This window comes from Pyrus communis, chromosome 8, assembly GCF_041283825.1.
Source record: "Pyrus communis isolate YQ-2024b chromosome 8, ASM4128382v1, whole genome shotgun sequence".
In the NCBI taxonomy this organism is placed as follows: domain Eukaryota; kingdom Viridiplantae; phylum Streptophyta; class Magnoliopsida; order Rosales; family Rosaceae; genus Pyrus; species Pyrus communis.
Genome location: NC_142572.1, coordinates 15,516,706 through 15,536,708, shown reverse-complemented (window position 1 = coordinate 15,536,708; position 20,003 = coordinate 15,516,706). Strand labels below are relative to the sequence as shown.

Genomic DNA, 20,003 nt, shown 5'->3' with positions numbered 1-20,003 from the left:
GCAATGAGGCCACCACTTCATGTTGAGCGGCATAATCATCATTTGTCTTGCCCTTTTCCTTCAACCTTTGCGCCTTGTTTCGTCCCATAGCCCTAGGTATGAAACCTTCACCCGAAGACGGATTTTCTACCCTTGTTTGTTGAATGGTTGGAGATCCATCTTCATCCATATCTGCAGCTGATGATGCAGTTCCGAACACCGGCATAGAAGCTCTCTGTGGTGGATCTTTAAATAACACCCACCCTTTACAAATTTCCCAACAACTGTGAAATTGAAAGGGTTTCGAGTTGCTCTCCATATACAATTCCTCCGCTTGGTGTACCTAGAAAAAAAAATTAAAGGAAATTAATTTATGAAATTAAATGTAATATAATTAAATATTTAAAATAAATTGTGAAAACACTTACTTCATCGTAGTAATTAGCGCCGCTTTCATGTCTACTTGCGGCTACTAACAATGCTTGATGTCATTTGTTCAAACTTGGCTGAAGATGTTTCTTCCATCTTGAAGAACAACTTTCGTGATTTCGAATATTCACTGGAGTGGTGCCTTCATAGAACTCTAAATATTTTTTGGACAAACGAGTCCAAACACTGTCATTTGTTTGACAATTCCCCCTCACACTATCTTCTGACACCCATCTATAAGCCTTGCAAAGAGCTTCATCTTCTTTTCGGGTCCAAGCCTTACCTTTCATTGTAGACGAGGCCATTTCAAAATTATTAAAAAAATTGAAGGATAGGTTTTTGAAAGAGGAAGGAAAATATGAGAATTGAAATGGTGTAGGAGTGGTGAAATTTTTTTGAGGAATGGTTTAGGTATTTATAGGAAAAAAAATAGAATTTTTTTTTTTTTAAAAAAAAAGGCCCAAAAAACCTAAAAAAAATTGAATCCAACGGTAACTGGCGCCAGCTAGCCGTTGGATTCAAAATTATTTTTAAGCTTTCCTGTCGGTTTACCTCCAGTCCTATCTGATTATGTGGGGCTCTCTCAGATTCCACAGCCTTCTGACCTAGCCTTCAGTTGGAGACGATTTTCGGGCTATTTTCGGCCCTCAAGCCCTTTAGACCCTTCGGTTGGAGATGACCTTACCTTCAAAAGATAAATCATCTAAGCATAAAAAGAAAAATTCACATAATTCAAAATCTCCTTCCAAATGCATCATAAAAAACTAGAAGTTATAATGAGAATCCGGATATCCTAGGTTGCCAATTATTTGCTCCGATCACATGTTCGTAAATATGTTATGATGTGTGCACATGCACAATTTATAAAATAATCACTTAAAATATAAGAATATAAAACAACACATCTTTGAGGCGCGTAGTTCCTATGATGCAAAGCGCATGCAGCGAAACTAGTAAAAAATTATAACCTAGGCAATGAACTAACTGGAGTCTGGAATAATCATTGGAAGTAAATATTGTCCATGGATTAAAGAATAGTTCAAAAGGTTAAACTACTCGGGAATTTCTGGATCTACGTTTATTTTCAACTCCCTGATTCATTTCGTCGTTTATTACGTCATTTCTCGCCTCTGGTTGCCTAGTATTTACTATAAGTCTTTTCTCGTTTGAACCTTGCCGTTAAATAATTTATATTTCTTTGATGATTGGCCCTTTTTATTTATAGAATGAAAAATCACAACGATTTTCTTGAGTTTTCAATGTGCAATTATATACTTAAAAAATGTATCGACAATCAAAATATGTCAAGAAACCAACTGAAACTTCTTGCTTTGTCTAATAGATTAATGCCATTTTTTATGGATTCATGTCAATCTAACTTTTGTTTGTTTACTTGTAACCTTTGTATTTTTTTTTTCAAAAAAATGAACTAGTTAGTGGCTTTGCTACACCAGTCCAATTTTTAAGAGTTAGTGACACATCCCGACCTAAATCAAGGCGTGCTGACAGTCACGTGAGAGTGACATAACCATGTGTACAGTGCGGAAGCTATAATGATATAGAGAAATACAAGTGAATAAAAACCAAACTACTAAAAGTACTAGCTAAAATAAGGTGTTAGTGCGAGATTAAGTGTGAAATACACAATCAGAGCATAAATAGCCTAAGTGCAATCCGATTGGACAAGTACTAATTATATAACACCCAAATGTGATCCTACATTTGTGATGTTTTGTTAGTTGGTATCAGAGCCACTCTACTGTGTGGTGCGAGTATGCCGACGAGGACGTCAGGCCCCTAAGGGGGTGGATTGTGACATCCCACATCGCCCAGGGGAGTGAATCCTCTAAGCCTTATATGTATATTCTCATCTCCACCTAGCACGAGGCCTTTTCGGAGCTCACTGGCTTCAGTTTCCGTAGGAACTGCGAAGTTAAGCGAGTAGCGCGCGGAAGCAATCCTATGATGGGTGACCCACTGGGAAGTTCTTGTGTGAGTTCCCAGAAACAAAACCATGAGGGCGAGGTCAGGGCCCAAAGCGGACAATATTGTGCTACGGTGGAGTCGATCCCGGGATGTGGTAGGGGCTCGGGCCGGGCGTGGTCAGGGTCCAAAGCGGACAATATCGTGCTACGGTGGAGTCGAGTCCGGGATGTGGTGGGGCTTAGGCCGGGATGTGATAATTAGAAAGACTTATGGAGACATTTTAGCATCTCCTAGCCATCATTGTGTGGTTCACACAATGCCAGGAATTGATCTCAGAACTTACTGTATAGAATACAAAAATTCGTCCCCAATTACTGAATCATCCCTAGGTGGTTTAACCTTTTGTTTTAGAAGTGTGGTTAGTGGACTCACCATTTTGCATTGGAGTATGATTTTCTTCCCCTATTTCCATCCCCTTCCCTGTCCTTCCTCTCACATATTATTTTTTGTCTTATTGTATCTATAAAAAAAATCAATATAAGATGTTAACGCGGCTAAACCGTAACTGTTCAAATAGGAGAGGAAAGAGGGAAGATAGATTAGTAGGGAAGAAAATCTTCATCCATTTGCATTAGGGGATGTGTCATGCACCTAATTAGACAAATTACAATCATTTTTCTATAATTAGGCCAATCATTACTTAACGGCGGCGGCCCTACCCAAGTAATAAAATTTTCAGCTAACCAAAGCGGTTGTGAAGTGTACGCGCCACCGCACACCAAAACCCGCCAAATCCCGAAAGCTTGCGTGAAAATTGGTGCTGAGTTACTGATCATATCTGGAAGCAACACCACCGACTTCTCTCATACATTTCACACGCGAATTTTCTAGGGTTTTGGATCAGGAGCCCCAATATTTGGGGCAATTGAAGAACCTAGGGTTAGCTAATCAGTCCAAGAAGCAAAAACCCAGTTCGTTTCTGATTCGATTGAGCTAGGGTTTCTCGACCTTGGTTCAAAAATGGCGATAATCGGCGACGCGCTTCGCCAGGCGTTCATGCCAAAGCGCGAGTACGAGAGCCTCCGGGAGGAAGACAGGGCGTGGGAGAAGCTCCAGAGACCGCTGTTAATGGCTTCCGTGGCTTTGGTCTGCCTCGTTGTTGTTGTGTGCACGGTTATCAGCTTGAATATTGTGTTTCCGGCCGACCCGACTAAGCGACCGTTCTGTGGCGACCGGAGGCTTAATTCATTGCCGATGAATGTGAGAGGCGGGGATTCCGATCTGTTTCCCGGAGCTTTTTATCTTACAGATCAGGAGATTGCGGATTACTATTGGATGGTTGTGTTCATTCCCTCCTTGATCATTTTCTTGGCTACTTTCGTGTACCTTGTCGCGGGTAAGGAAGCTGTTAAGCTCTACTTTAGTTGTTTCCAATTTGAAGTTGTTGCTTGAATGCTAATAAATCTAAGAGGGTGGTAGTTAAAATTTTGATTTTTGTGTTTTTCATTGATTTGGGTTGTGGAAAGGTGGAAACTTGGTTAACTAAGAGTGCATTAAGATCGAAAATCTTGTAAAAAATGATTATTATTAGTGATTACAAGCCGAAAGATTTGGGGAATCTATAGGTTATATGTTGGATAGTTGTGAAGTCTTGCTATACTTGATTAGAAAAATTATTAGAAGTACTATAAGGAAATGGCATTTCTAATCGGGGATTTGCTAGCTCGGATAAATCATGGTCTAAGTATGTCTAAATCGTAGGTTATAGTGTTGGCTTGGTGGAATAGATTTATGCTTATACTACCACAAGTTGATAGCTTTATAGAGGATGCAAGATGATTATGATTCAAAGATGTAAGCAGGGGTACATTTTAGTATTTTCTTGTATCAATAAACCCAATCAAAAGGAAAAGGCATCAAACCGAAAATGGGATTTATACGGTTCAGCAAAGGTTGATTCACACCTTGTGGCCAGCTTCATGTTAAGGCATAATCTGCTTATGAAACGTAGAAATGGGTATTAATTGGCTGTGCATATAGCATGGTATAGAATTTGTAGTTGAAAGTACATTTTTCATTGGATATTGTCTCATTATTCTACATGGATGATATCTAACATTTTTCAGTGCAATAGTTTGATTTCGATATGCTAAATGGTTCTCATAGTTTCAATCTGGTTGCAGGAATCATTGTTGCTTATTCTGCTCCAACACGACATGGATGCTTAAGGGTTGTTGAAAATAACTATTGTGCTTCAAAAAGAGGTATCCTCCCTTTCTTTCTCTCACTTTCTCTCTCTGTCAAGCTCTGATTTTCCTTTTCTTTAATGATATTTAGTGGGTCAAACTCATTTACAATTTGTTTTTTCATCTTGCACACACGATAGTTTGCCTCAATTGTTCTTGTTTTAATTATTGTAATGTTTCAAAGAATCAAATGAACTACTGTATCCACTATACGTCAGTCACAGCTATCTATTGTTTATCACATTTCAAAATCTTGCTTGGCTGTTTTGAGTTTTTACACCTGGTACTAGTTATATGGAGCTAATTACTCCTAAACAATGAAGTTTTCGATGTGAGTTTAGTGTGGCAGATTTTTGTTTTTTTTTTCATACTTTGTTTAGTTGCCAATGAGTCAGGGTAAAGAAAATACATGAGGATCTTACATCTATTTAGCAGGCCGGGCAATGCTTTCTTTTGTTGTTTAAAGGTAGATCTAAGTGATTGATTGCATTCCTTAAGATTTTGCGCACTTCTTCTTGGGGTGGGCCTTGCCAGAACAGGCATACAAAAATTGTGGCCTTGGAAGTTCGTCTATTTTATCACGTCATTTTTCTTTAATAACACAAAATGCAGCATGTCCTTTTAACCTGGCTTTCATATCCTGGCATCTTTGGTCAAAAGTTTAGTTGCGCGACAACCTCTAGTGAGGTTTGAACTCTCATTTGTAATCTGCAGGTGGGGTTCGATGTCTATCGATTCTGAATGCCGTCTTTGCTGTCATATTTGGTCTACTTGCATTGTTTCTTGGTTCAAGCCTCCTCACACAAGGAAGCTCCTGCTCTGTGCCCCTTTTCTGGTGCTATGAGGTTGGTTCTTGGGGAATGGTTATTTTATATGGAGGAACCGCCTTTTTTCTAAGAAGGAGAGCAGCGGCAATCCTTGATGAGGGAGACTTTGGTGGTCGAAACCTGGGGCTAGAAATGTTGGAGAATCCTGTAGAAGTTTCACCAGAGGTGGAAAGGCGGGTTAACGAAGGGTTTAAAGCATGGATGGGGTCATCACTCCTATCGTCTGATGAAGAAGATGAACCTGGCAGTTATTAAGAACTTTCTTACATACCTCCGTCAACTCTAACATGCAAATGGTGTGGTATTTACGTGAAGCCTTTCAGAACTAAACAGCTTCCGGCAGATTTTTTGACAAATTCAAGAGTGGATAGAGTAGTTTGAAATTCAACGTTGGCTTGTTGAAGATGCCAGCTTTGAAACGGTTCTAGTGATGATGTAACAGAGATTGAAAGCTAATTTTCGGACATAGATTCATGTTGATTTTGTAACCTTTGTTGCACATGCCCTCTTTGGTAGCCTGTGAATATCTAACCAGATCTCTCTCTCTCTCTCTCTCTCTCTCTCTCTCTCTCTATATATATATATATATAACAACCAAGTATCACTCTGATTCACGACTTCTCTTATTCTAAGTGAACACGTTCTGAGTCTTTTTATCAAATTTTCTTTTCAACCTATTCTTTTGGATGTGATGACCTGGCGCACAGGGCATTCGTATCATGCGACAAGCGATGCAGCAAAAAAGTAAGGACTTGTAGCTTCAAGGATGCGACGGAATTGGAATTTATTTTACATAATTTTTTTGTGCATAACGTCTCCTGATTATTAAAATTTTCTATGCAGGACGTGCATATAGATAGTCTGTTGTACGTTACATGTTTAGCCCAAGTAACGCGTAATCAAAGGCCCGAATAAAAAGGCCCAGCCAACTCATAGGCCCAAACAAACCCAATCCAAGCCCAATGAAATGCGTTCGTCAGTTAGTGTTGCAGTTGAACTGAAGAGCGTAAAACCCTAATCTCTCTGTCCTTCTCTCACCGAGCTGTGGCTGAGCGGCACATTCCCTTCTCGGCTCTCTCGACATTCGAATTCCCAACAGCAACCACCGCCAATCGACCATGGCCGCATACGACTACGACGATGCAGGCACCTACGACGAGACATCGGCGACGCAGCGCCAACCGTCGTCCGGAGCCCCGCCGTCTTCCGACCTCGGTTACGACCCCAACTTCGTCCCCGACTCCGTCAAATCCTTTGTCGTCCACCTCTACCGCTACATCCGCGAGAAGAATGTCTACGAGATCCACCAGATGTACGAGACCTCCTTCCAGACCCTCTCCGATCGCCTCTTCAAGGACACCCCCTGGCCATCCGTCGATGCCGTCGCCGACTACGTCGACAACGACCACGTATTCTGCCTCCTCTACCGCGAGATGTGGTTCCGCCACCTCTACGCCCGCCTGTCCCCGACGCTGAAGCAGCGAATCGACTCCTGGGACAATTACTGCAGCCTCTTCCAGGTCGTCCTCCACGGCGTCGTTAATATGCAGCTGCCGAACCAGTGGCTTTGGGACATGGTCGATGAGTTCGTCTACCAGTTCCAGAGCTTCTGTCAGTACAGGGCTAAGATGAAGAACAAGAACGAGCAGGAGATTGCTCTTCTCAGGCAATTTGATCAAGTAATCATCGCTTCCAAATTTCAATTTCAGAAATTTTGAAACCCTAAACCCTCATTTGTGTTCTCAACTTCTCATTGTTGATTTTATTGCAGGCTTGGAATGTGTATGGTGTGCTCAATTTCTTGCAAGCTCTGGTTGAGAAGTCGATGATCATTCAGATTCTCGAGCAAGAGAAGGAAGGGCTCGAGCAGTTTACTGCCAATGATGGGTATGATTATAATGGTGGCAGTAATGTGTTGAAGGTGTTGGGGTATTTCAGCATGGTGGGTTTGCTTCGAGTTCATTGTCTTTTGGGTGATTATCATACCGGTCTGAAATGCTTGCAGCCCATCGACATTACCCAACAAGGTGTTTTCACCACTGTTATTGGAAGCCACATTACCACCATTTATCATTATGGTTTCGCCAATCTTATGTTGCGGAGGTACATTGTTCATTGTGTTTTGATCTTGTTTTCGCTTTAGATGTGTACGTGTATCAAACGTTGTTTAGGGAGCCTTAGGAGTATTGTTGGTTTTGTTGCAGGTACGTGGAGGCGATTCGTGAATTCAATAAGATTCTGTTGTACATCTACAAGACCAAGCAGTTCCATCAGAAATCTCCTCAGTATGAGCAGATACTAAAAAAGAATGAGCAGATGTATGCCCTGTTGGCAATTGCTCTTTCACTATGTCCCCAAGTGAAGCTTGTTGAGGAAACTGTGAACTCTCAGTTGCGCGAGAAGTATGGTGAGAAGATGAACAGAATGCAAAGATATGATGATGAAGCATTTGCTATTTACGATGAGCTCTTCTCCTATGCATGCCCTAAGTTCATTACCCCATCTCCTCCAAGTTTTGAGGAGCCCCTTGTTAATTACAACCAGGTATGAACCCCAACTAGGTAAACTGAAATAAGTGGTTTAAAAGAATTTCAATTCAGAAAGCAGTGGTATAACTTTCTGCAATGGTATAAAGCCAGCTTCCAGGACAAAAAATATATAGTTCCCACATAAATTTTACTAATTTAGTACCTTCCATATATGATACGATGAATATTCGAGGACATAGAGTTGTAATTATCTGTTGTTGAGAGTTTCATGCATTTTACACGATTTGATGATTGGCTTGATACATGCATAGTATCAGTTCATGAGATATTTGAAACAAACACTTAAGCAATAAGAAAATTTCATAGGCTTTCTTTGCACCATACTATAGGAAAATTGAACACCGTCCCTAGTCACTCTGTGTGTTATAACTTATAATGTAAAAACAGTTGTGGAAGGAAAGCTAATGAAACTCTTACTTTTGTATTGGGAAAATGTCGTTGTGTTAAATTCTCTATTTGGGGAATTATATTATGTGAATGAATTTTCCGGCACGTGTGCTTGATTAATCAAATTCCATTTTAACCATTGCAGGATGCTTATAGACTTCAATTGAAACTGTTCCTTTATGAAGTGAAGCAGCAACAGTTATTATCAGGCGTCAGGACCTTCTTAAAAGTCTATTCATCCATCTCCGTTGGAAAGCTTGCAAGCTACATGGAAGTGGATGAAGCCAAGTTGAGGTACTTAATGAGGATAGTCTAGTAGTTATGTTGCCTAAAATTCTTCTTTTGGATTCTTTGCTAATGTTTTGTCATTCTGTCTTGTAGGACTATCTTGTTGACATACAAGCACAAGACACATTCCGTTGATACTGAGGGAAAAGTTATTTCCAATGCTGATGTGGACTTCTATATTGACGATGTATGTTTTCTTCTATTACCTTATATTTTTGTTAGTGGAAAACTGATCTAAGGCCAATTCAAAGTTCCAAGGGCATCTTTGTGAGTTGACCTTTTGTAAGAAACTAGAACTCCTTCAGCACTTGGTTCATGGGACTTTCTTTGAGGTGATTATAAACCTGCCTCAAAAGATCTAAAACAATCTTAGCTCAAGCAAACATGTAATTTCTGTAATTAGTTTGACCTAACTATGTAATTTAGTGCCCCGAAAGGCAAAGCAAAAAGAGTGGGTGCTTGTCATTGGAAATGGGTTCAGTTGTTCTGAATCTTCTGATATGCCCTTCTCTTACACTTGGTGACCTGCCTTCAATGATGATTTATTTACTGGGAAATTGTTAGCCTTATCAAGTGTAAATTGGGCTAGAGTTAATCTAATAAGCTTAACATGCAAGAACTTTAAAGTTATATGGTTCAATCACTGTTTTGGAAAATGGTAATTGATGACACATACGTTTTATTCATTTAGTAGTTCTAATCTACTGCAGGACTTGATTTCTGTCGTCGAATCAAAACCAGTAAAACGATACGGTGATTACTTCTTGCGGCAGATCGTGAAGGTATTCATAACTCATTGTTTTCCCATCTTATTTAGCAACATTAGGGAAATGCTTAGTTAATCTCTTTTTTTTAATATCTTGAACTTTTTTCATCGCAGCTTGAAGGTGTGATCAATGATATGGACAGGGTAAAGCTTGATTGATTCATCCATCACTTTTTCAGTTTACCTTCCTCTCCTGCAATTTTTGCTCGTTTAGATTTTTCGACAATGATGTCCTGAGATGTTTTTTCTTCATCTTTCGAATAACTTATATGTCTCATGTTCCTGCTCCTTTGAATTGGCGGATGTGGTTTTTAACTCTTCAAATTATCGAAAATGTAATTTTCACCTGTTGAATTTTTGCAAGTATTTTTTTCCTTGAATCCAAGCAATAATTGGGTGTGTGGTATATTGTTCAAAACACGTGTCACGTGATGAATGAGACATTAACAGTGTAAGTATAGAGAGTTGGGGTCGCTTTGAATATACTGTGGATTATTTACCCGTGTTACTTATTTTATGAAACTCGTCAAAAGAACCAATTCTTACTCTATTTTCGCCCTCATCTCGTGTTGCTTTTCGCTTATATTCCTTTGTATAACGCCTCATGTAGTTATTCTTTCATGTATGAACTTGGATTCACTTCACATTGTTTGCAATGGTAGGGTTTTTATTTTTTAATTTTTTTTAAAACAAACAATATTATTCACACTAAATAGATGATGAGTGGGCTCAGCCTGTGCAACGGTTAATTTTGGAGTCGTACTCATCTTCGAAGGTTTAGGCATGAATTATACATCTGTTTTGAGGTTGGAGGGATAAACCCAATCATCGTGCACTAAATGCGATTAGGTCCCCACATGTGGTCACCCGCACTAATTTGACTTGAGGGGAACGCGACAATTTACGACAGCACCAATTACGTTGATTTCCCTGTCGTTTTTCCATTCTTCTATGTCAATTCTCCATTGTCTTTTTCTTGGTACCATTTTTCATTCGACAAGTATAAAACTTTTTGCCCCACTTATTTATTGTTTGTCCTTCTAATTGATTTGATATTTTATTTTCAGCAACGGATTTATAACTCAATTAGTTTTTATTTTTTATTTTTTTGTGAAATGATAGATTCGTTAGATTAGAGAGCTGACGAAGTTTGAATCCCGTGTTGTGGTGTAAGGGCAATACTTATCTCTACCATTGTGATAGAGAGCTACTATTAACATTTGCACCTGATTTTTCTTTGTGACTATCATTTGTTTCGAAAAGAGAATAATGTATAGAGCCATAATCTTCTACTTCATAAAATGCATGATTGTATTTTTAGAGTATCAATAATAGCTCAAAAAAAATATATATATATATATATATATATATATATATTCGTTTCGTATTGAACATCTATTGTTTCACTAAGCAAATAGAATTTGAAAAAGAGTCAAATTTGGTGTTGTTGTATGTGCAATTGCAAGGTGTGGTTTTCAAAATTTGTAGTCGTTGAGAGTGAATTTATGGATCAATAAGAAAATATAAAACAATTTAGTCAGCTTTTGAAAATCATCTAGTTTAAAATGGATAAAGAGAACTGGAGGTTTTTTAAAGATATTTTTTATCGATTTTTTGTCACTTCATGTTTTTGGTATAATATTAACACGATGATTGACATTAAATTAAGAAAGAATAAAAAATCTATAAAAATCTCATTTTTAAGAAAATGTTCTTAACATTTCGCATGAATAAAATTAATATTGACTATTTTTTTGAACCGAAGTACCAAAGTGGTCAAAATAGAAGCATTAACCGGCCAAGATTTAGTCAAATTTTATATTGTGTACTTAATTTACCTTTAATTAAACGATTATAAGTCCTTAGGACAGATTTGGTTGACATTTTATGGACATGAAGGCTGCGTCTTTAGTGTTTCCTCGTACTTGGTTGAATGTTAGGTGTGCGGTTTCAACTTGGACATAGATGAGTGTGCTGTTCATCTAACATTCAAGTTGGATATGTTTTTATCCTAAAAATTGACTTAATTAACAACTGGTATTGATAGAAGTGCGTGATAACTATTTTGAATAACTAATAATAATTTTTTTTTTTGTAATTCTACTTGCTGGTCAATTATTTCATCGAAGACTTACATACAAGAGGGACTCTAGTGCGGTGGTATTTCAACCAATTAGACACTGTCATGTTTTATTGAGATAAACTCAAACACACTGTGAGTCGGATTCTGTTTTTATTGTTGGAGAATAGAGCCTTATATAGAAATACAACAAAATAATTGGGAATTCCACACCTAATATCACCAATGCCTTCTGTGATACCAATGATGTAGGTGGTGGATCATGTTGATCTTAAAATGTTTGACACCTACGATGAAATCACAAATCAATCACGCACTGTCACGTTAAAATGTTAACTAAATTGAGGACCACCACAATTTGTAAGTTTCTCTCCATTTTATGACATGTGAGTTGGGAATGTTGCCCAACCCCCTAACAAGATAAATAATTCCCACATGCACATCCTCCAGACAGTCACCAAACCCAATCCCAGCAACTCTCCTTCAAGGGCTTCAACCCCCATGGTCTTTTCTCAAGAAGAATGAAAGGTTGAATATTATATAATTGTTGTTTGTCCTGCGATATATATGTAATTGCTAAGTAGCTAGAAATAAATGTGGGTCTGGTAAATAGTACCGCTGACTGAGAAAAATGGTAGGCAGTGCAAGGCTTTGCTTGCACAACTCCATGAGAGCTTTGAATTTATTTGTCAACGTTTGTGGAGTTGGAGTCATCATCTACTCCCTTTGGCTCATCAAGAAATGGCAAGTTGGAGTCTCTGAGCTCCCTCCCGTCTCGCATGTCCCCAAGCCATGGTAAAAAAATTCACATTTCTGCTCTTTATCTTTCTATGGTACTGCGTTTATCCTCGCGTCCGAGGTTCTCTGTTCAAATCTCTCGTTCTTGAATATCGCTTGTATCGAAGAAAACGAAAAGCGTTTTTGTTATATCGTGTGATGGACTGATAGGCAGAGGCAATCTGCCGTTTTTTCTTTAATTTTGTTATATTTTTCTTTTGTTAGAAAATCATCGGTTGCAATTTTGTTTGACAGGTTTATCTATACATGTTTAGGTATGGGAATTGCTGTCTGCCTGAGCACCCTTTGCGGTCATATGGTTGCCAATTCCATCAGCAGTTTTACTCTCTTCATTGTATCCTTTCTGGTGATTACAACTTTTCTATTAATTTTCGGCTTAAAATCTTTGTTATAATGTCCAAAAAAAGCTTGGCCGGTGATTTTCGCACTCATTTTAACCTCCTGCGCTCCTCCCTTCGAGTGCAAAATGAGTGTCAGAATCGCAATCCAAAAGTTTCCGTCCTTTTTTCTTGAACTTTTTACCAGGTTTAGCAATACCAATAATTTTTTAGGAGCCTATGCTCTTTGCAATTTGAATCTAGTTTATGAATGTTTACACAAATTTCATCGATCTGGTTTGTCCTTAAACAGTTCTAATTAGTACATAATCTCCATCTTCTGTCTTCTTTGCCTCGAAGTTGGAGTGATTATCAACATTTTCTATAGGATGGACTGGGAAGTGGTATGCCTTCCTGCACTTGTGATTTTTATGTGGTGCATTCAGTCATTAACTTAAAATCACTTTTTAAAGAAGCCGCTTTTTTGACAGCAATTTGTAAAGTACATTGATGAGGATCACACCGTGTTCAAAAATTTCTTGATGTTTCATCTAAACGTGTGCCGCCTCATTGTAATTATCATCTTGATACCACAGGTACCAAAAAAAAAAAAAAAAAAAAACCCTCTCTTTTTACTCAACTTCGAAAATTGTCTGAATCGTTATATCAGCATAACTCTATTGACCTAACGGTTTAGACAATGTTGGTAGGACAAAATTTCCCATGACTCTTAGCTAACGCAAGTTCATTTTGCAGATCAAAGCTATTGTGCTGGCGATCATTCTTTGGGCCATTGGTTCCGAGCCGGGGGCGGATCAATGCAACTATTCTGATGTCACAAACTTCAGATATTCGTTTCTGGCAGCGCCTACACAATCTTTACTAGATATATGGCGACATGGATTCCGAAACTATGAAGTTTCGTCAAGAGAATTCGAAAACCCGCCACGCCCGAGTTTTGTTTCAAATGCACAGAGATTTTTCAGAATGCATTTTCACAGAAGAGTCACTCTTAGTTAGGGAAGAAGTATATAAGTTTTGGGTTTAGGGTTCCCCTGCATTTTTGTATTTTGGTGAAAGGGGAAGTTTGGGAGAGGTTGAAAAAGTAGCATAGGAGATAGAATGAAATGGATTAATTTTACAGAAACTAGTAATTCTCTCCAAAATTAATTACTTGAAAAGCATTTGTTTACATCGTTCATTTGTTTACTTTCTGTTGATGTCTCTGTCGTGTTGAGAGAGGAACTGTGTTTTAGGGTTTGATTTGAAAGGACAAGGATTGTCTGCCATCCCACTTTCTGTGGCTTTTCTGTTTTGTGTGGTCAAGTCACGTTAATATTATATATATATATATATATTTATAAAGATAATAAGACAAAAATGAATAGTAATATAAAATGTTGACGTGGTTTAACCGTGACTACACAAACAATAAGGCACAGAAAGTGGAAGGGCAGACCTTGTCCGATTTGAAATCCAAGGGTCTGAACAAATTGGGTGAAGTAGCATATTTATTTTCACGTGTTGGTATGTATGCCGCATCTTCTAAAAAAGATTTTTTTAGCCAAAATGCTCTTTGAGATTTGCGTAACTCCTCACTTTGGTTCCTGAGATTTGAAATTAATAGAAGTGGTTTATGAGTTTGTCTACTATTAATCATTTTGGTTCTTCCTAGCAAAATTTCCATTAAATAAAGATAAAATAACAAAAATACTCTCAATTTTTATCAAATCTTTTTGGCCTATTGTCTATTACATTGAGGTTATTTTTGTTATTTGGTCTTTATTTAATATAATTTTTTAAGTAAGGAGCAAAATGATTGATGGTGGACAAACTCAGGGATTACATATATTGATTTCAAATATCAGGAACCAAAGTGATGAGTTACACAAATCTCAAGAACTATTTGGTTAAAAAGCCTCTGAAAAATATTATTGTTAAGGCTGTGAACGAAGGACCCGGCTTCTCTGCCCTCTCAGTTCTCATACACTCTCATCCTCTCCTATTTTGTACGATCACGGTTAAACCACGTCAACATTTTATATTGATTTTTTTATAGAGATAATAAAAATATATATATATATATATATATATATATAATATTAATGTGATTTAATCGTGACCGCATAAATAAAAAAAAGATAAGAATGTATGAAAACAGAGAAGCCAAGTCCGTGAACGAATGGGTTGACGCCTCTCATATAGTGCACCAGTGGACCTATAGCGCAATTGTCTCTAGCTTGGGACCCGCCTCCTGCAAGGAAGGCGAAGCTTAATGTGGATTGCTCTCGGCTCAGCACTGCTGGGAATATAGGTGTTGGGGGAGTATTACGAGATAACAGTGGTGATTGGCTTGGGTCTTCGATCAGCTTGGGCAAAGGGCAATTGGTTGAAGCTGAAATTTGGGGGCTTTATTTTAGTCTATAACAGTAAACAAAAGTATTTCAACTCTTTGTGTGGAGATGGACTCAGCTATAGTGGTTAATTTAATTAAAACTATAACTAATACCAGTTTTTATCTTCTTACCAACATTATTGATCAACGCAAACAATTTACGGTATGGATAGTGGATTGCTAGTTGGTTCTTGTCTATTGGGAGAAGAACATTGTGGTGAATGACTTTGCCAATTGGAGTTATAATATGAATCTTGGGTATCATCATTTTGAGAATCCACTTGAATGGATTGAACTCATTTATTTGATGACATGGTCGGAGTCTCTACAATTCGAACTCTTTGTAAGAATTTGTTGAGTTAGTTTTGGGTTGTTCTACCCCCTTATGTTACAATTGTTTTTTAGTACAAGCAATATTCTATACTAAAGTTACATTATGGAAAAGGGAGAGGGTTTAAACCTCAAACGCAGTGGGTTAAAGAAAAATATCCTAACCACCATGATAATCCACTACTTGTATTGAAAAAGAAATTTAAACATATCAAAATGACGTGCATGAGTAGACACATTTAATTACTTGAATACAAGTCGTTTGTATCAATATCTTTGTATTAATTCCAAATTCCAAAAGCTTCCTAGTCAGTACTTGCACAAGTGAAATATGAAGACTGCATGAGCAAGCAGTCACTCAAAGCAACCATGAAACCTTCGGGGATTTGCAAATCAAAATGCCCAAGACCAAGGTCGTCTCCAATCCAAAACTCAAATTCCTGGACTCAAATCAAATGTTTGGGTCAAAAGATTGTAGCGGGTAAGAACCCATTAACTTTTTTGCCTCCAAATCCAAATGTTTGTGTGTTGTCATAAGAATTTTTTGTATAAATTTTGCTCACTTTCCTCGCATACAACATTAGTGACAATCAAGAGAGATCACAAATACAGCGAGTTAAGACAAGATAAGTAGATTTTCAAAATTTCAATCACTGTGAAATTTTTTAAATTTTCAATCACGCTGCCACTTAACATTATATTCTTCTTTACTTATAATAATAAATGAGAAGTCGTAAATTCCAACCTAAATGATGAGTTCAGAGTTTCATACTCATTTATTGTGCCACCTTGGTATAGATATTATGGCCATTGAGAAAATCACAATCAAAATGAAGGCCACCTTCAAGTCTGCTGTCGTTTCCCTATCATGGGAGGCCACTATCTGATTCTGATAAAGCGCATTGTCGGTTATCTAAACTTGCCAATGCCGTTTAGTTCAGGTGTTGGTGGGTCTCCGAAATAACAAAAACCTTCACCGTAGGAACCCAACAAACACTTGTCCGAAACTCATAAGCTCAGCTCCACCACAACCAGCCTGCTCCACCACTCTCTCAGCGGCATTCATGGAGTCCCAAGCCGGCGGTTCCGTATTCTCCCACGTCCCTCAGGTCCCTGAAGTCCCACTTTACGCGGTAAAATAAATTGATTACCACATTTTTGCTTTAAACTTCGATTCTTATATGTCTAGTTTATATGAAAACATGAATTCACGGGTTAGGCCAGTTGATCAGGACAGCATGGCCGCCTTCTTCACCCTGCCATCCTCTTAAGTTAGAGTAGTTTAAAATAGAATATCGCCTTGTCAAGAAGTAGAGAGTTTTAAAGAATCTTTTGTTTCTTTTTGTTTTGAGAAAAACAGATGCAGGCTGCTTATGGGAAAGACTCGAGTCCTCAGAAGCTGAATTTGGGCATTGGTGTTTACAGAACTGAGGTGTGTTTTCGTATTTTTCACTTCAAAATTCTAGCGATTTTCAATTTTTTCGGCGCAATTTCACCACTTCAAACAATCGATTACTGTTTGTGAAAATACTTGTGATCCATTTAATTGTGATTAGTGACTAACTAATCTTAGCTTAACAGAACTTACAATCACAACTAACTCTTAGCTTGTTGAATTTCTTGCTGACTGGACCCATCAGGCTTACTTGGATTATATTGCGAAACAATGTCCTTGAGGACCTTGACAAAGTTGTTAACAGTTAATACATCCTTGTTCTAACTTAATTTTTATGCAACAACAGGATGGGAGACCTGTCCTTTTAGATGTGGTTAGTCGAGCGGAGCAGTTACTAGTCAATGACTTGTAAGTTGTAAGGTGTCTCGTTGTTCTTGCAATTGTAATTTGCTTCGAGTAGCGATTATACTCCGGTTTGGATGATTTTCAGGTCCAGTTTTAAGGATTATCTTCCTATTACTGGAATGCCAGATTTCAACAGATTGAGCGCTGCACTCGTTTTGGGTGCTGACAGGTATTGGAGTCCCGGCCTAATCCACATTATACCATGTTAACGAACTTTGCACCATATGGATACAATACGGGTTTTTTTTGCTGATTGCATGCGCATTTCAATTTTTTTGGAATCAGCCCTGCTATAAAGGAGAATAGAGTGACTACTGCCCAGTGCTTGTCTGGTAGCGGTTCAATAAGGATTGGAGCCGATTTTTTAGCAAAGCATTACGGTCAAGTAAAGCACTTATCCTTTTGTCTTTAGCATTTTCGTGTGCTAATGGATTCGTGTGACATGGACTGATTATGTACCTTTCTCAGCATCATATAGTGTACATGTCCCAGCAAACATATGGAAACCACCCAAATTTTTTCTCCGCGGCAGGGATAGCTATTAAGACTTACCGTTACTATGACCCAGGAACGCGTGGACTGGATTTTCAAGGTAATTTTCTGAGTATAAATGCTACCTTCGCATTCCTACCTTATACCGTAGATTGTGTATTCTGTAGATTCATCTATTATTTCTGTCAGAAGATCAATAAGAGCTGTTGTGAAAATATTTGATTAAAATCTATAATTTGTTTGCGCCTAATATTCTATCCACAGTTTTCCAACCGTTACAATGCTTCAATGTTCTTTCATTTTTCAATTTTGGTGATTGACAGGCATGCTGGAAGATCTTCGTTCTTCCCCAACAGGAGCTATCGTGCTTCTCCAAGCATGTGCGCAAAATCCCACTGGTGTTGATCCAACTATGTCACAGTGGAAGCAGATAAGACAGTTGATCAGATCAAAAGGGTTGTTACCGTTTTTTGACTGTGCTTATCAGGTAAGGTACTGTTTCGTTAAAGGTCGAGAACACCTTGCATTTTTCAGTTTGCTAGGGTCCCCCAAGCGTTGAAGCATGCGGGTTCTTGCACCTGAGAAATAGGTGCAAGTTTCTTTACATACCTTCATCTAGGGTATCTATGTAGGGTTTTGTCAGTGGAAATCTGGAAGAAGATGCGCAATCGATTCGCCTTTTTGTTGCTGATGGTGGTGAATGCCTTATAGCCCAGTCATATTCAAAGAATATGGGACTTTACGGAGAACGTGTTGGGGCACTCAGCATTGTAAGACACCAATTTTTCCTACACTAAAAGCCCAAAAACTTAACATAAAAAGAACCTATTGATGCTTGCTTGTATAGACATCTGAAAAATCTTGTTTTTATAGTAGTTCATGTATTTATACTCACTCTTTCTTCTATTTTCTGCACATATCGGCTTCAACGGATTTTCCTGAAACTAGAAATCATAAAGCTTTTTGTTTGATAGGTTTGCAAGACAGCAGAAGTGGCCTGCAACGTCGAAAGCCAGCTGAAACTCGTGATCAGGCCCATGTATTCTAACCCACCCATTCATGGGGCAGCCATAGTGGCTGCTATCCTAAAGGACAGGTATTTGATTATACGAATGTGTCTGCCTTCGTGCAGTTTAACTGAGAGCACTGGAATCAGGAACATGTGTCTGCCTCTGTTTGCAGGGATATGTACAATGAATGGAGTATTGAAGTGAAGGCAATGGCTGACCGCCTAATGAGCATGCGCCAACACCTATTCAATGCGCTGCGTGACAAAGGCACTGCAATCTCTCTCTCTGTGGAATGTATTTTACTAGCAGAAGGATTAACATGACTAAAAGCGTGATTAGTCACCTATAGATACCCTTTTGCCTCCGTTGGTTCGAGTCATTTTTTCAAGCTCTCGGTTATGATTTGGCAGGTACTCCCGGTGACTGGAGTTACATAATCAGGCAAGTGGGGATGTTTACTTTCTCAGGATTGAGCCCTGAACAAGTTGCCTTCATTACAAAAGAGTACCACATCTACTTGCCATCTGATGGGTAACACCCCACACACTACAAACTTAGCTTTTTCCCCCAATGCATGTGCATTTCCGCATACGTAGTTACATTTTTTGTTTCGGGTATGGATTACGCAGACAAGAAATGTACTCTCTTATGCAATCCAGTTTAAATATGCAATGCTAGGGTCCGGAGCATGATTTGTCAGTGCACGTCAAGTCTTCCACCGGAATTTTCATTGATCGAACACATAATTTTACTTTGCGGCACAGTTTTACGGCATGACGATACAATATAATTTACTCACTCTTGTTGTTACCGTGCAGGAGGATTAACATGGCAGGTCTTGGTCCTAAGACAGTTCCTCATCTTGCAGATGCAATACACGCAGCTGTAACCACTGCTGTCTAAGCCAATGTTGAAATGCATAAGAGGGCCAAATTGAAATTCCTTTGTAATCCAAGGGCCACACTAGAAATGAATTATTTTCCATTGGTATTAAAAATAGAAAATGTGAAGGAATGAATAATTGTCAATGACATTTATATCCGTCCACTAATCGGCGTTGAGCCAATGATTTCTCAATTGGTTAGGCACATTATTGTTGGCCACGATCTGATAACGCATTGTCGTTTCATCAAAACTTGGCAATGCCATTAGTTCACTCTCGTTAAATCCTAAAACTCGTAAACACGAAACTAACACTTCTGTCGCTGAAATGGTACAGGCTTTTACCGTTAAAACCCAACAACCGCTTGTCCGAAACTCCAGATCTCAGCTCAGTTCCCCCGCCATTCAGCTCCATAACTGTAGGGAGATTTCCTGCTCTGCCACTCTCTTGGCGGAGATCATGGCGCAAGATGGTGGTTTTGCATGTGCAAACATTCCTCA

At 38.6% G+C, this 20,003-nt stretch overlaps 4 protein-coding genes and 1 long non-coding RNA gene across 6 annotated transcripts; all 5 read left to right on the top strand.

Annotated features, from left to right (window-relative positions):
• The first annotated feature begins 2,995 nt into the window (after positions 1-2,995).
• Positions 2,996-5,955, top strand: LOC137718487 (uncharacterized). Its single transcript, XM_068458050.2, has 3 exons — positions 2,996-3,730; positions 4,518-4,598; positions 5,295-5,955. The coding sequence occupies exons 1-3, from the start codon at positions 3,355-3,357 to the stop codon at positions 5,660-5,662; spliced, it is 825 nt and encodes a 274-aa protein (XP_068314151.1). The 5' UTR covers positions 2,996-3,354; the 3' UTR covers positions 5,663-5,955.
• Positions 5,956-6,394: 439 nt separating this feature from the next.
• On the top strand, positions 6,395-9,815 carry LOC137717431 (uncharacterized). The gene is made up of 7 exons (XM_068456802.2): positions 6,395-7,086; positions 7,179-7,510; positions 7,612-7,951; positions 8,489-8,637; positions 8,725-8,818; positions 9,342-9,413; positions 9,512-9,815. The coding sequence occupies exons 1-7, from the start codon at positions 6,526-6,528 to the stop codon at positions 9,554-9,556; spliced, it is 1,593 nt and encodes a 530-aa protein (XP_068312903.2). The 5' UTR covers positions 6,395-6,525; the 3' UTR covers positions 9,557-9,815.
• Positions 8,832-9,200, top strand: LOC148695174 (uncharacterized). Its single transcript, XR_015965323.1, has 2 exons — positions 8,832-8,963; positions 9,058-9,200. It is a non-coding gene; the product is annotated as an uncharacterized LOC148695174 (long non-coding RNA).
• A 2,118-nt stretch (positions 9,816-11,933) lies between the features above and the next one.
• Positions 11,934-13,784, top strand: LOC137718324 (tetraspanin-19). Its single transcript, XM_068457848.2, has 5 exons — positions 11,934-12,272; positions 12,510-12,609; positions 12,916-12,996; positions 13,084-13,188; positions 13,349-13,784. Exons 1-5 carry the CDS (start codon positions 12,109-12,111, stop codon positions 13,610-13,612), a joined length of 714 nt encoding a protein of 237 aa, XP_068313949.2. The 5' UTR covers positions 11,934-12,108; the 3' UTR covers positions 13,613-13,784.
• A 2,110-nt stretch (positions 13,785-15,894) lies between these two features.
• On the top strand, positions 15,895-19,697 carry LOC137717529 (aspartate aminotransferase, cytoplasmic). Of its 2 annotated transcripts, none has more exons than XM_068456921.2 (12): positions 15,895-16,450; positions 16,678-16,749; positions 17,060-17,121; positions 17,204-17,287; positions 17,404-17,503; positions 17,587-17,710; positions 17,934-18,097; positions 18,243-18,380; positions 18,585-18,706; positions 18,793-18,887; positions 19,031-19,151; positions 19,439-19,697. In XM_068456921.2, exons 1-12 carry the CDS (start codon positions 16,382-16,384, stop codon positions 19,521-19,523), a joined length of 1,236 nt encoding a protein of 411 aa, XP_068313022.2. In that variant the 5' UTR covers positions 15,895-16,381; the 3' UTR covers positions 19,524-19,697. The 2 variants fall into 2 exon arrangements, with proteins under 2 accessions (XP_068313022.2, XP_088555204.1); XM_088699078.1 differs by having other exon boundaries at positions 16,122-16,450; positions 19,031-19,061.
• The last annotated feature ends 306 nt before the right edge of the window (positions 19,698-20,003 follow it).